The sequence below is a fragment of the Orycteropus afer genome, unplaced genomic scaffold (assembly GCF_000298275.1).
Source record: "Orycteropus afer afer isolate SDZICR_OR568_19922 unplaced genomic scaffold, OryAfe1.0 scaffold00137, whole genome shotgun sequence".
Classification (NCBI taxonomy): domain Eukaryota; kingdom Metazoa; phylum Chordata; class Mammalia; order Tubulidentata; family Orycteropodidae; genus Orycteropus; species Orycteropus afer.
In genome coordinates, this window is record NW_006921724.1 from 4485263 (window position 1) to 4501348 (window position 16086).

A 16086-nucleotide genomic window follows, 5' to 3' on the forward strand; every position below is an offset into this window, starting at 1 on the left:
TCTCTTTTCTGTCCCCTTCCTGAGTGTGTGCTTGCTTCCTCATAACATATTGACCAGAGGAGGGGGATGTCTTTTTCCAGCAGGCATTCCTGATCTGGATCCTCGGGGAACTGCCAGGGTCAGGCACCCTCTGAGGGTGCTCTTGGGCTCATACATTGGTACTGGCTGGGTAGCCATGTAGACAGGAGGTGACCACCTCGGCTTATGCCTCAAGCTAACTGGAATGGCACTGCAGGGTAGCTCTTCCCCTCTTGTCCCTGGAAAGACAGTCCCCCTTGCTCAGCAACTCCCAGCAAGGCTCCCTTGGGAGGCAGCCAGAAAGTGGCTTTATCTGTGTGTCTGTTTCCTCATAGCTTACTGGAATTCACTGGGGAATCAACATAAGTATTCAATTATCTAAATTGCATAGCTGGTTGTTGTCTGGAGAAGTGCTTTTGGCTTGAGATGTTTCAGGGCAAGGCCTTTTAAATAAGAACTCCTGGCCTTAAATTTTGAGTTACCTGTTAGGCTATAGAGAACCTGGCAGACCCAGGGTGACTTCTTTAAAATGTACTTTTTTAAATGTACTTGCCTTTGACTCTCTTTCTTTCTGTCTTTTAAGATGAATGATTTTGGAATCAAGAACATGGATCAGGTGGCTCCTGTGTCTAACAGTTACAGAGGGATACTCAAGGTAAGTGATCAAGGCTTTAATTAAAAAGAAGTAAAATTGGAAAACTCAGTCTTTAGATGGTGAGAATGATGGGCTGGGTCCCAGAAGACAGGTTCTAGTCTTGTCTTTTTAATTTTTTGCTGGATGTGTGACCCTGGACCCTGGGCTTAATCACTCTGGGCCTCAATCTTCTGGTCTTTAAAAAGGGTATCTTGATGCTGGCTCTATTTGTCCTCCAAGATATGGAACCATTTCAATTGTGAATGGTAAGGCCTTATGGCTTATCTTTCAGGCTCCTTCTAAGGGAAAAGAAAAAAAAAAAAATCCTGTGATTCTCATTTGAAGAAAGCTGGAGAGGCTGTCTCTACTGTCTTTACTAGCCCATCAGGAGTTTCCTTGGGTCACATGTAGGCAGTTTAAGAACTTAAATGAAAGAAAGAATCAGAAGAGGGAGACAGATCCACTACTGCTGCCCCTTCCATCCAAAGTTACGAGTAAAGGAGCCTTTTCATGGAGCAGAGAACAGGGCCATATGTTTACATAACCCCCCCCAAAAAAAAAACAGATTAAAGATGAAAGAACCTTTTGCATTAACAAATTCCATGCAGCTTCTATCCTAATTGCTTTTAGGAGCATTCTTTAGCAGCACAAACATCATTTCCCATTTGCCTTCTGTAAGTGTGACAGTAAGATTTGATTGTCTTTTAGCATAAGATAGTAAATGTGCTTCTAAAGCAGTAATTTTAAGACTGCATCCTCAAAGCTTAGTGTCTTATATAATCACGATCTATCGCAGGCACGTTATATATTCTTTTCTCTATTATTATGAGGTTATCTGTCTGATCCAACCCGAAGAACTGGAAATTGACACGGGCCTTTCTAGTATTATGAAGCTCATCAGGCTACTGAATTTTCTTGCTTTGGTCAGATATTTTAAGCATGGCAGAAACTGTACAAGAAATTATGATATCCTTAAGAAAAATTCTTCTATAAATTGAAAGGACTCTGTGATGCCCATGCTGTTTCTGAGTTTGGAGAAGAAACCACCATTGTGAAAATGGATGTGTTGAAATACGCAGCCCAAATTTACAAATTTGTATTGTCCTTTGGCTTCCTGGTTTAAAAAAAAAGAACAAAAACCCAGAAATTACAGCCATGAAAGGCATTTCTTAGTCACCTGGCTGCAATGCTTATGAGAATTTAAAAAATCTGTTGATGTTTCACCAGAATTAGTCCTGTTATAAAATAGCTTATAAAATCCGATGAGTACTTGATTAGTGTCCCCTGTCAGATTGGAGACATATTGAGCAGTTAAATGTCATTGTCTTGGGTTTTGGGGGCTAGCTTCCAACTGCTGCCTGCCCCCTTTGAAATGCATCACTCATTGTTCTACATTTTTGAAAAGAAAGCACACACACGATTTTTATTTGTAAATGTATTACACATTTTCTTTTACTTGATGACTCAACAGATGGATCATTGTATTACAAATAACATGGGATTTCCACTTTATGTTGGAAAAATATAACCTTTCTTCACCTTTTTTTCTCTATAAGTGAGGTAGTAATGATGAATCAAGGCAATGATGAATCAATAAGTATTTGATATATGTAAATGAGGCTTAATTTGAATAGAGTTTCTTTCATAGAAGTTACATGAGATTATCAGACATTGACTCAGTATGAGGTTTTATTTTTCCATGTGTCTCTTCTTTCCCCTAAGCTGTAAATAGTTGTATTTAACTTTAAACCTATTTCCATTGGAATTCTTTCTCCTTAGATGATTTCGAGGATTTTTTTTTTTTTTTTTTTGGTAAATTTGTGGGTAACAAAACATCTGGTAGCATAGTGACTAAGGCACTTGACTGCTAACCAGAAGGCTGGTGGTTCGAATCCACTAGCCACTCCTCGGAAGGAAGATGGGGCAATCTACTTCTGTAGTGATACTGCCTCGGAAACCCAAGGAGGGGTCGCTATGAGTTGGGTCCAACAACAACAGTCTTCACATGCCATTAAACTTCAGTGACATGAATTATGTTCATCATAACCATCACCCTTAATCATTCCCACATTTTTCTATTACTCTTAACAGAAGCTCAGTGTCCCCTAAGCATTGTGTCTTCCTTTCCCTCTCCCTCCCACCCACTTCTGGTGACAACTAATAAACTTTGGTTTATTATTTACACACCAGCCTATTCTAAATATTTCATATAAGTGGGATCAGACAGTGCTTGTCCTTTTGTGACTTCTTTCACTCAGGTGTTTTCAAGGTACACCCACTGTTGTAGCATATATGAGCACTTCATTTCTGTTTATGGCAGAGTAATATTTTGTTGTATGGAGAGACCACATTTTGTTGATCCAGTCATCTGTTAATGGACATTTTGGCTGTTTCCATCTTAAAGCTATTGTGAATAGTGCTGCAGTGAACATTGAGGTATCTGTAGGTGTTGTTGCTTTTAATTCTTTTGAGTGTATATACCTAGGAATGGCATTGGTGGGTCATATGGTAATTCTATGTTTAACTTTTTGTGGATCTGCCAAAATGTTTTCCACAGTGACTATAGCTTTTTACAGTCCCATCAGCAATAGATTAGTGTTCCAATTTCTCCACATCCTTGCCAGCACCTGTTGTTTTGTGTTTTTTTTAATCATAGGCACTCTAGTGTGTGTGTGTGGGGGGGGTGGTGGTGGTGGGGGATATCTTTTTAATATACTTTACTTTCAGAAAATTAAACCTTAAATTTTCTCAATGTATTAATCTTTTCTGAACCATTGGGATTGAGGGGAAAAAAAAATGTTAGTTCCAGTTAAAAGTGTTTCATGGTAAACATTTCATTGTACATACTTCCAAAGATAAAGTAATTTATTTCTTTGTATGATTTTTCAATTTTTATTTAATAATTTGCCTTTTCTTTTAGCTGTAGTGTGCTAAAATTACCCTGCCAAGGGTCATTTTTGCTAAACACGAAGCCCAGTTGAACTTCTGATTTAGCAGAAGGGCCCAATGTTTGGATAAAGTGGTCTCTAAGGTTCCACCCAACACTGTCCTTCCAAGATTATATTATTTTTAGGTTTGTTTATTTAATTTATTAGCTTAAATTGATTAAGCCATTAAAGCAAATTCTCAGTCATTCTGACTCTGATATGGATTAAATAGTCCAAAGTAAAATAGAATCATTTCAGTCACCCTGATTTTCTTAAAAATCTATTTAGAGAACTGATTGGTTTATTTCAGATGATGGTTTATAGTTGCCAGTGTAACCAGGGTTAGCCATGAACCACTTTTAAAATAGATAATTAAATACATTAAAATACTGTGTTTCAGTTTTCTTTTCTGTCTGTTTTCACAGCGACAGCCAGCCTTTGACACTTTTGATGGGTCCCTGTTTGCTGTTTACCCCTCACTAAATGAAGAACAAACACTCCAAGAAGTGCCAACAGGCTTGGATTCAATTTCTTATGGTAATTTGTTACTCAGCCTTGACAAATTATGTATGATTTCCCTAAGTAGTTCAGTGACTAAAGAGATGACGATTCATAATGGTGAATGTTGATACTTAAATTGTTGATGTGAAAAGTCAGATAGTGGCTCTGGACCTGGGAGAAGGCAGTTTCCCTTTTTTCTGAACGCGATGATTCTGATGTCTTAACATGCTAGAAGACACCCCAGAGAGAGCACACATGCTGCTGTTGGTGAACTGCAGTGACATTCCTGAGATTTCCATTATTGATGTTTTCCACACTGTATCAAGCTGGGTCCTTATTTCCCTGGTGCACTCTGCAAACCAGACAAAACAGTGGACATTAAAATGCCTTTAGTTGAGAGTTCACACTATTAGTCAAATCATTTCCACATGGAGCTTTGGATAACATTATTTCTGCTAATCCTTGCCCATATCTGTTTATTTCTGTACTTCTTTTTGTCATTGTTCATTCTTTTTAGTATGTCAGATGACATCTCTGCATTTACTATGGTGGAGTTATTAGTTGGAAACATTCCAAAGATAACTTTGTCATATGAAGTGGGTGCTAGAAAACACAGCCCAGAAAATTAATTAAAACACGTACGCTTACATAAGCATAACGTCATGCAATAGTTGTGTAATTTTAAATTGCTGAAGAAATCCAGAGAAGGTTTTTTTGTTTAGAGAATTGAATGTGCCTCCTTTGTGGGTGTTAAGTTTGTGTTTTCATATCATACTTGAAATCTCTTCACCTGTCACTTAGTTTAATGGAAGTAACTTTCAGAATATGCATTTACAATCCATTAAGCCATTCAGACAAATACCGTGCAATTTCTTTCATTGTGTAAAACTCTAAAAATAGACTTAGGTAAAAATTTGACCTATGCATAACTGCTTTAGGAAGCTGTGCAAAATAAGACTTGCGTTTTGTTGGTTATGAGATATATATTTTCTTAGTAGTAGTCAAAATTTTTTTGTTAATAGTTATTCTCATAAAGAATAAGGTTTGGGAATCAGTATTATCCTTTCCTGAAAGCATAAATGTTCTCCCCTAACCCCTGCATCTGATATTGACATCTTGAAGTACTTATGACCCCATGGGGTTTCTCTCTAGAGTCCTCCAACTGTGAATTGCCTCTGTTAACACCATGCAGCAAGGCTGTGATGAGTCAAGCCTTAAAAGCTACCTTCAGTGGCTTCAAGAAGGAGCAGTGCCGCCTTGGCATCCCAAAGAGTAAGTGATGCCTTTTACAACTGCTTTTCTGAGTCTTTGGGTGGTGCAGATGGTTAAAGAAAATCAGCTACTATCCAAAAGGTGGGTGGTTCACACCTGCCCAGAGGAGCCTCAGAAGAAAGGCTAGCAATTTACTTTTGAAAGGCCCAGCCTTGAAAATTCTTTGGAGCACAGTGGCAACTGTTTTTGTTTTTTTTTTTCTTTCCTGAGTGTGTGTTGTACTAGATTTGTAAATTTGACAGCAATTACTTGATTTTGATTTATTTTTTGGACTTCTCTTCAGAGCATTTTGCAAAGAGTAGCATCTATATAGTTAGCTTGAACAAGTTTTTATTTTAGCACACTCAGCAAAACACTTAATCTAGCTCTTACTGAATGTACATTAGAGGGAATCATTGTTAGCATCTTAGAATTTACCTTGGGCATATTGTAATGGTGTCTCACTCATTTTGTTAATGGATATAAATCAGGTCTCCTTCCAGTCTCTCTCCTTGTTTGTTACATTGCTTCTTCCTTTCTCTCTAGATCCTTGGCTATGGACTGAGCAGCAAGTATGCCAGTGGCTTCTCTGGGCTACCAACGAGTTCAGCCTGGTGAACGTAAACCTGCAGAGGTTTGGCATGACTGGTCAGGTCTTGTGCAACCTTGGCAAGGAGCGCTTTCTGGAGCTGGCACCTGACTTTGTGGGCGACATTCTCTGGGAACATCTGGAGCAGATGATTAAAGGTACCAGATGCATGGCTTGGCTCTTCCTCATCTGGGTGAGCCGTGGCAGGGAAGAGTGAGGCAGGATCAGTGCTTTTCAGCTGTAGGTCTGACGTTTCAAATGATTTAAAGTAAATTGCCTGGAAATAACACTCGAGTGAGTCAGGTATATGGTGGTGTTTCCACTTAAGTATCTCTGTGTGTAGCATCAAGTATAGCCACAAGGCAGTTGCCTTAGTCACTAATTTGTTTGCAATTGCCAGACTGCATTTGTCATAGGAGTTCATACGTGTTGATTCAGGTATATAGGGCATCAAAGATTCCCATGTTCTCTGGGCTCACCCTAAGAACAGAAAGAAATAAGTCAGCCTAAAGGTTTGGTTTTTTTAAGGGAAAGGGAGCCCTTGAGTCTTATAAACTCTCTGAACTTCAAAGTAAATTGTCCTGAGACCAAGTGGAATACAAATTTCTTTTTGATTTTGCTTTGTTATATTTCTAAACAAATGTGTGAGTAGTTGATTTGTATTTACACATTGACTTATTATACCAAAACTCACCATTAAACCGTAGAAATCTCACCAAATACAGAGAAAGTCCTGGTTTAGACCTTAAAAGAGTAGTGAGATCAATGTTAAAAATACATTGAGTTAAAATTATAATGATGGATCATTTAATTTATAAAGGAGAAAATTAGCACATTTGTAGATTCAGGGAAGTATCTTTCATTGAGTCTGTTTTAAACACACTGAGTTTCTCTCAGAATCATAGGGACCTTAGGAATTCAACTACCAGTTCTTTTTAGTTCTGATCTCCAAGGCCCAGGGACATAAAATATTTTGTTCTTATTTTTAAAGACCCCAGATTTTCTTTGAACATGGATGGGTCTTATCTGACAAATTTCTACTGAATCTGATTGTTAGCAAATTGGGCATGTTTTGCTTTTACTCAGGGGTGTGAGTTTGTGTGTGTTTCAGTTTGTGGTTAAGTGTATTCATTGTTAAGTAGAGAGTCCAACCTTTTCCCTTTCAAAGTTCTTTGGCAAATGTGTCCCCTGTTATAGTCTCTCATAGAAACTGTGTATCTCTCTTTGTAATGCTTGATGCACTCTTGAGAAGCTTGCAGCTTTTGTAGCAGTGAGCTGTAAGCTTCACAGGACACAAGACTGTGTCTGTGTTGTTAATGTACTGTTTTCTCAGCCTCTTGTCCGGATAGTATTTCATAACAAATAGTTGAATATTTGTTGAATAAGTGAATGAATTTTATACATAATCTAGATCTTGAAAATTACTCAATAGAATAGTTACCTTCTTTTCCAATGACTGTTCATTTTGGAAGACTTTTCCTGATTATTAGAAAAATGTATTGCTGTCCCTAGTTTTTCCTGTAGACATCATGGTGACCTGGAGCAGATATACACAAAGCGGTATGCCATCACGTTAAATGGGAAACACTAAATGCATGTCAGCAAAAATAATCAGAGAACACTAATTTGGAAAATAATTTTTCTCTTGTGTGGTTTTTAAGTAGAGTTGCAATCTTATAGGTCTCTTCCTATTTTTCAGAAAACCAAGAGAAGACAGAAGAGCAGTATGAAGAAAATTCACACCTCAACTCAGTTCCTCATTGGATTAATAGCAATTCAATAGGTCAGTCTGATTGATCCTACCCTAAGAACTTGCTGTTAAGTCATCCTGTTAGATCTGGACTCTAATGGAATAGCCTAGACCTGCGCCATCTCATGTTGTAGCCACTGGTGATTACTGAGCTACTGAACACTTGCAGTGTGGCTGGTCTACATTGAGATGTGTGGTGAGAACAGAATGCAGGCCAATTTTTGAAGTCTTTGTATGAAGCAAAGAACCTAAAATACCTCCTTAATAATTTATGAAATACTGATTGGATATTGAAATGATGGTAGTTGATATTTTAGGTTAAAAAAAGATATATTAAAATTAATTCCACACAGTTCTTTTTACTTTTTAAATGTGGCTATTAGAGTTTGAAGTTGTGTAAGTGGTTCACATTATCTTTGTATTGGTCAGTGTTGACCTAGGTAATTCAGAGAGAGTAAGGGGCAGAAATAAGTGAGCTGATGGTCAGATAATAAACCAGTGTTGCAAAGAAGGGAGCCCTGATGGTGGAGTGATAAGCACTCAGATGCAAACCAAAAGGTTTGAACTCATCCGGTGGCTCTGTAGGAGGAAAGACCTGGCGACCTGCTGCTGTAAATGTTACAGGTGAGGAAACCTCGTGGGGCCACTCTGCTCTGTCCTGCAGGGTCACTGGGAGTTGGAATTGATTCTGTGGCACACACCACCAGCAACAATAAATCACAGAAAGGTGGAGGCAGGCCTAGCATAGAGAGCAGTCCTTAGTTTGCTTAGAGCCCTGGAGTTTTTAGAGGACTCTTGGAATTTGGGTCCTTCCTTCTGGGTGCTCAGGCTGGTGAGGATAGGTTAAGGGGTGTTCCTCCCTAGTCAGTGTGGGAAGTGGGTGGTTGGAGAACTACATACATCATCAGAACTTTGTGCTTTGATAATGTTGGTACAGTTCTCTGATTTGACTCCGGCCTCAAGTTAAAACTATTCAGGTCAGGTGAGGGCTTCCTGCTCTGCACCACTCTACCCAGGAGTTTACCGGTTGGCCGACTCAGTAGGGTTTCCAAAGGTAGCACAGTACGAGTCTTTTACCTGCCTGATCTGGGGTCAAAGTAAGAGAAACTCCTTTAGTTTCCAGAAAATTACTTTTTCTTTGATGAATTTCGGTGGAAGCAGGTGTGATAAAGGAGAGGGAGGGAAGCTTGGACTTGGCATCAGGAGATGTGGTTTCAAGGCTCAGCTCTGCTCCTTACAAACCATATGATGTTTGCAAATCACTTATTCTCCCTAAGCCTTAGTATCCCTGGGACCTAAAAGACTGTGACCCCTCTCATCCTGAGGGTTACATAAATGCACTCAGTAAACTACCGAGGCTGGTGGTTCAAATCCACCAGCCACTCCTCGGAAGGAAGATGGGGCAATCTACTTCCATAGTGATACTGCCTTGGAAACCCAAGGAGGGGTCGCTATGAGTCGGGTCAGACTCGACAGCACATAACAACAACAACAACAACAACAAACTACCGAGCTATAAAAATAATAGCATTGTGACACTGAGTCCTGGGTCCAAAAGCAGCTTCCATTTTGGAAAAGGCTTTCTATGTTGAGAAAATGGAGTGTTTTGAGAAGAAGAAGGCATAGTGGACAACCTGCCACCAAAGCCAGTGTCTCTGCAGAGGTTTTGTGGAGGGGGAAAGCATGCAGGACTGGGCATGTTTGGTGTGGAGGTGACAGAAAATTGAGCTAGCATGTTTGGTGCGTGGTTCCAGGGTTTAGAGGGCCTTGACAGTTACTGTGTTAACCCTCACTAAGGGCTGTCTGATGGTACTGTTCTAGGTTTAGGTGTAGAGCAGGCACCCTATGGAATGCAGACACAGAACTACCCCAAAGGCGGCCTCCTGGACAGCTTGTGTCAGCCATCTCCCGTGCCCAGCGCTCTTAGTTCAGAGCAGGAGTTCCAGCTGTACCCCAAGTCACGGCTCAGCACCATCAATGTCAGCTACTGTCCCGTCAGCCAGGACTTCCAGGGAAGCAACTTGAATTTGCTTCCTAACAATTCCGGTAAGATTGGACACATCCAAGTGTTTCATTAAATAAGACTGTTGATTTGATTCTGGAAACTGGCAATGTCATCCCATCAGGCAGTGAAATGAATGTTGTTTTTTTTTTTCTTTTTCTTGATAAAAAGGTTTTCAGCCATTAGAAGTACTTTTCCATGTTCTAAGTGACTTACTGTCATTAACACAGATAATTGGTTCATTCAACAAACAGACCCATAATATGTCTCAGCACTGGTCCAGGCACTGAGGCTACTAGTAAACTAGACAGAGTTCCTACTCTTGAGGTTAAATTCCTCCACTACTGGGATGTTTGGTGGAGACAAGTGTGGGAATGTGACAGGTTTTACAATGGAAATGTAACATATATACAGTTGTACAACTTGTTGAATTTTTACATATATACACTTGTGTATCAGTTGCCATAGAATAGACTCTGACTCATGGCAACCCCATGTGTGTCAGAGTAGAACTGTGCTCCAGAGGGCTTTCAATGGCTGATTTTTCGGAATCACCAGCCCTTTCTTCCAAGGCACCTCTGGCTGGGTTTGAAGTGCCATCCTTTTGGCTGTTTGAACCACCAAGGGCACAAATGATTTGTACATGACTATGAACCTAAAGTTTTGTGATTGGAACCCACCTAGGAGCTCCATGGAAGAAAGTTCCTGGGGTTGCCATGAGTTGGAGTCAACTTCAAGGCAGTGTTTTTTTTTTTTTTTTGTCAATTGTAGTTTGGTTGAAAGTTCACAGAGCATATTAGTTTTTCATTCATTAATTTATATGCATTTTGTTTTGTGACATTGGTTTTGTTTAGTTTTTTGGTAATCTGTGTAACCACCACCCAGATGGAGATACAGAAGTTTCCAGCATGCAGGAATACTCACACTTGCCCCTTCTCAGCCAGTACCCCTGCTTCCTCACCTAGAGGGCATGTTATTCTGTTCATCATTGGCTAGTTCTTGATCTCCATTTAAATGGAACCACTGTAAATGGAAACACTGTTTACTTTGGTGCTTATGTTTTGCTCATAATTAAGTCTGAGATTAATCTGTGTTATAGAATATAACAACAATGTGCCATTTTTCATTGCTGTATAGTGTTCCATTACATGAAACTTTGTTCTTTGTTTTTGTTGTTAGCTGCTGTTGAGTCGACCTCTGACTCTTGGCAATCTCATGTATAACAGAACAAAAAATTGCCAGTCCTACATATTCCCTGTGATCTGTTGGGGATCAGGCCATTGAGATCCATCAGGTTTTCATTGGCAAATTTTCCACAAGTAGAGCACCAGGCCTTTCTTCCTTGTTCATCTTATTGAGGAAGCTCTGCTGAAATTTCTTTCAGCATCATAGCAAACCACACACTTCCATGACAGACGGGTGATGGCTACACATGAGGTACATTGACTGAAAGTCAAACATGAGTCTTCCACATGGAGGGCAAGAATTTTACTGCTGAGCCCTCACTGCCCTCCCTCTTCACTGCTGTATAGTAAAGCTCCAATCTATCCAGTCTACTGTTGATGGAAGTGTGATTTGTATATTTATCGTAAGGATTGAGCACTTGGTGATAAGAGCATTCTGAGAGTCTGTGAATGATTCTACCCTCACAGGGTACAGTTTCATGGGTGGTCGTTAAAGTGATCCCTCAATAGCATTGTCCCATTTATTGCCCTAAACTGTAAAAAAAAAAAAAACTCATTGCCATGGAGTTGAGTCCAACTCATAGTGACCCCCTCCTTGAGTTTCTGAGGTGGTATCACTACAGAGGTAGATTGCCCAGGCTTCCTTAGGAGAAGTGGCTGGTGGGTTTGAACCACCACCCTTCTGGTTAGCAGTCAGATGCCTTAGGCACTACGCCATCAGAGCACCCAGTCAAGTGTGTGTTTGGTTGTCTTTCTTTGCCAGGTAAGCCCAGAGAACACGACTCCGCTGAGAGTGGCGCGGACAGTTTCGAGAGCTCAGACTCGCTGCTGCAGTCCTGGAATAGCCAGTCATCCCTACTCGATGTACAGCGAGTGCCTTCCTTTGAGAGCTTTGAGGACGACTGTAGCCAGCCCCTTGGCCTAAACAAGCCAACCATGTCATTCAAGGACTACATCCAGGAGAGGAGTGACCCAGTGGAGCAGGGCAAACCAGTTATACCTGCAGCTGTGTTAGCTGGTTTCACAGGTGAGTGTGGCCACGCCAGTCAGCTGCTGGCCTCCTCTGTGAACCCCTGGTGCCCTGTAGAGTGCCTTGTTTATCCAGTGGGAGCACACTGCTGTTTACACTCTGCATTCTCAGCATAACTGGTTATATCCCTGGATCCTACAAATGCCAACTGTGCAGGGATCCTCATGTACACGAAGGTCACTGCGGTGGGTGGAAATCCACAGGCTGCTTTTTCCACCTGGGATGCGCTAGGCATTCTAGAGAGGAGGAGTGAGAAGAGGAAGAGCAGGAGCAGGGGACACTGGGCCTGTGAAGTTCTTCACTGAAACTCAACTCCAGGAATGTCAAAGAACTAAACCAGCTTAGATCGGGACTGAGTCAGGGAGGAGCTAGCTTCAGAGCCAACCTCCAATAATACAGGGACTGTTTACCTTTTCTTCTAAAATCTTATTTTTAAGGTTTCAGTGAGAGCTATTCTAGGCAAAGGACAAATATTAAAGCTGGTTTTGCAATTAGATGTTTCCAGGACTTCAGGAAAAATATGGAGATTTTTTTCATTTCCTCTTGTGTCCTTAAATGTACTTTTTCCCCCCCATATTTTGACTATATGGAGCCATTAAGGATTAAAAAAAAAAACTCCTCCTCCTTATAAACTATGCTAGGTTAAAATAAGAATTCATAGGCATCTTTTTTTTTTTTTAATCTGTCACCTAAAACAGGCAACGTATGTGAAAACTGACATAGCTTTCATACACTGGAGTGAGGGCCTGATACTGATATAAACAGCTATGGTGTTAGTGTTTCCTTTAGTTTTAATAGTAATATCAGTTATCAATTTGTTGACTGCCAGCTCTGAAGAAAACAAAACAAAAACCAGTTTCCATACAGTCAGCTATGCTCATGATGATCTTGTGTTTATCAGAGTAAAACTGTGCTTTATAGAGTTTTCAGTGGCTGATTTTTTAGACGTAGATCACTAGGCCTTTCTTCCAAGGCATGACAGGGTGGACTTGAACCTTCAACCTTTTTATTAGCAGCTGAGCACTTAACCATTTGCGCTATCTGTAGACTCCTCCAACTCAGGGCGGTGGTGTTAGCCCATTTTACAGGAGTAGACCACTGTCCTATGTCTCACCAGTAACACAGCCCTGACTGGTTCCAGAATGCCTGTCCTTTGTGCTCTCTAGCAGCTCTTCATGGATGAGAGCCACTGAGTTTTGGGGAGTGGCTCTTTGGTGAGAAGAAGGTAGGGTTTGAGTTGGCAGCCTCAGTCTCTCACCCCACACTCATGGGTGTGTGACCCTGGCCAAGGCACCTGGTCTCAAACTGCATCTTGTTCCTCATCTGTAAAACAGGGCTATGTAATGTTTCACAAAGTGCTGGGTATTAAATACTAACTGAGAGAAGGTTTGCGGTGAGTACTGTGCTAACCATACTTTACCTGAAATGCTGTGAGTCTTTGGTTATTACCCCCTCATGGCTGCTGAGTAACCCCAGTCTCAGGGAGGTGGAGTAATTTAGCCGGGGTCACTCAGCAGGGTAAGCAGAATGAGAACCACCACGGATGTGCCTCGCTGTGGTCTGAAATGCCCCTCAACTGCCTGCACACTGTCTCACTGTGTGTTTCTAGAAATAATCTGTGAAGGCATTGATATAAGTAACAAACGGGTTGCTTGCCCTAAATTTTTCTGGCATGACCAAACCCAGCAATCAAGGAAAAGAGTATCTCAGCTGAGTGACTTTCAGGCATAGGAAGTGTTGAGGAAGCCTTACATTTGGTGTCCAGACTCATTCCGTTAAGGCCCTAACATCCCGAGTTGCATCTTCCTGTTGGAATTCAGAGACTCAGGTCTACGGTCTTAAGTTGGTTTTTGGTTTTAAGGTGCTGTGGTAGTGCAGCAGTTAAGTGCTTGAGTGCTAGCCAAAAGGTTGATGGTTCAGATCCACCCAGCAGCTCTGCAGGAGAAAGACCTGGCAGCCTGCTCTCCTAAAGATCACATGAGGTTGTTATGAGTTGGAATCAACTCAGGGGCACCCAACAGCAACAACACATGAGGATGCCTAGAACCTTGCTGGGTGGTGCACTCGAGCACTTGACTACTAGGCAGAAGGTTGGTAGTTTGGACCCCCCCCAAAGGTGCCTTGGAAGAAAGGTCCGGCAATCTGCTTCTGAAAGGTCACAGCTTTAAAAACCCTATAGAGCACAGTTTACCGTGCACATGGGGCACCATGAGTTGAAGTGGACAGCAACTGATAAAACTGATAAGAGTCTCGCTGTATTTTAAATGTAAAAAAATGTGTAATTTGCCTCTTGTCCTCCCAGGAAGTGGGCCTATTCAGCTGTGGCAGTTTCTCTTGGAATTACTCTCTGACAAGTCTTGCCAGCCATTCATTAGCTGGACGGGGGACGGATGGGAGTTTAAGCTTGCTGACCCTGATGAGGTAAGGTCAAGCCTGGGAAACCTCTGATCTCTGAACCCTGATTTCATACTGTTGGGTTCACGTATGCTGTCCTTGGGGCACAGGAAAATGGTCACTGTACAAACAAGAACAATTCTGCCTGAAGTATCAGACTATTGAGATATGGACAAGGATTCATTGATGTATTGCTAAGAGTTTGACAGTGTCCCCCAGGTATGCACATGAGCATTGGGCAAACATCACCACCTTGCCCTTTTGTCCACACTGCAAGCTGAGGTTTACTCCAGTCCATCTGAAAATGCCTTAGAGAAGTTGCCTTTTTCCATTTGGGGTAATGAGCCCTGGGCTTGGATTCCCAGCTTCTTGGCTGAGCTTGGCAGTGCTGGAACCATTCCTGGTGAGTTGGAGCCAGGCACCCTCCTTGGCACAGAAGACCTTTGATCTCTGGCGCTGGGAGAGCATCATCTGTCTGTCACCTTCACGATTCCATTGGGAACAGGAACATTGAGGAGTGAATCATACCACATCACTCAGATCCCCAGCCGGCAGCTATTCCTGTCAGGATATGATCCTGGGAGGTGGGGGCTCCAAGCTGCAGTTCCCTTGTCTCAGGCCTATCCTGATTCTGAGCCCTTGGGAAGCCACTGTGCGCAGTGCTTGAGAGCCCAGTACCAAATGGTACTGTGTGCTTGTCTTTCATCTGCCCGTCCGTCCCCAAGGACATAGTGCACTTTAGTAGACAAGGAGCACATTGGCCCTGGTACATGTATTAAAACAGATTGAGTCTGTGTGTGCTGTGCAGTTGTCAGATTTCTATGGTAAGCATGCATTTGAGTCCTAATCAGGAGAAATGTCAGTAGTATTCTCTCAATTGATTTTAACTCTGAATCATACTCAATGCTTTTCTGTCTGTTCCACCAAAGGTGGCCCGCCGGTGGGGGAAGAGAAAGAACAAGCCAAAGATGAACTATGAGAAGCTGAGCCGTGGTCTGCGCTACTATTATGACAAGAACATCATTCACAAGACGTCAGGGAAGCGGTACGTGTACCGCTTTGTGTGCGACCTCCAGAACTTGCTTGGATTCACGCCTGAGGAGCTGCATGCTATCCTGGGCGTCCAGCCTGACACAGAAGACTGAGGCCTGGTGGACTGCCTGAGTGGGCCTCGGACCTGTGTGACTGATGGGAAGCTTGTCCCGACCGCTGCTCCAGGAAACTTGAGCAGAAGGGATTTAATATGTCCAGGAACATCACCAAGAAGCAGTGGTCTTACTGCCTTTGAAATCACGGTTCTCTACCTGGGCCATTTTGCTCAGCATCATGCAAGGCAGCACGGTTCCTTGCTTCAAAGGTCTGCCGACAGACAAGATAATGCTATTTATGATGCTACTAACTTAAGACGGTCGTGGAAGAAGCACTGGAAAGCCATGCGCGCTCAAAGCAGGCCGTGTGTGTGACCAGATTGTGCAGCTATTTTATATTTTGCAAAGAAAGCATGGTGTGCGTGCACACGTACACGCATTTGTTTTCTTTTGCCTTTTGCAACTAGGAATAGCAAATGCAAAAGCATTCTCTTTGTTTGAGAGGGGTAGGAGGGTGGGAAGGAAAGAATCATGCCATTTCAGAAGTTAGTTTGTATATATTATTGTAATCTTATAATTGTTATAGAATTCTCTACCAGTCTTATTTAAGAGAAACTGTATATTGTAATTTAAAATAGTTATATAACTGTATTTGAAAGAAGAATGCAGACATCCAATGTTATTCCATTTTTCAATAGCACATACAGGCATTTTACAA

General features: G+C 41.7%; 1 protein-coding gene across 1 annotated transcript; it reads left to right on the forward strand.

Annotated features, from left to right (window-relative positions):
* Positions 1-601: 601 nt before the first annotated feature.
* Positions 602-15425, forward strand: ETS2 (ETS proto-oncogene 2, transcription factor). The gene is made up of 9 exons (XM_007945547.1): positions 602-673; positions 4005-4116; positions 5233-5352; positions 5878-6078; positions 7620-7703; positions 9492-9716; positions 11620-11883; positions 14189-14307; positions 15210-15425. Exons 1-9 carry the CDS (start codon positions 602-604, stop codon positions 15423-15425), a joined length of 1413 nt encoding a protein of 470 aa, XP_007943738.1.
* Positions 15426-16086: the final 661 nt, after the last annotated feature.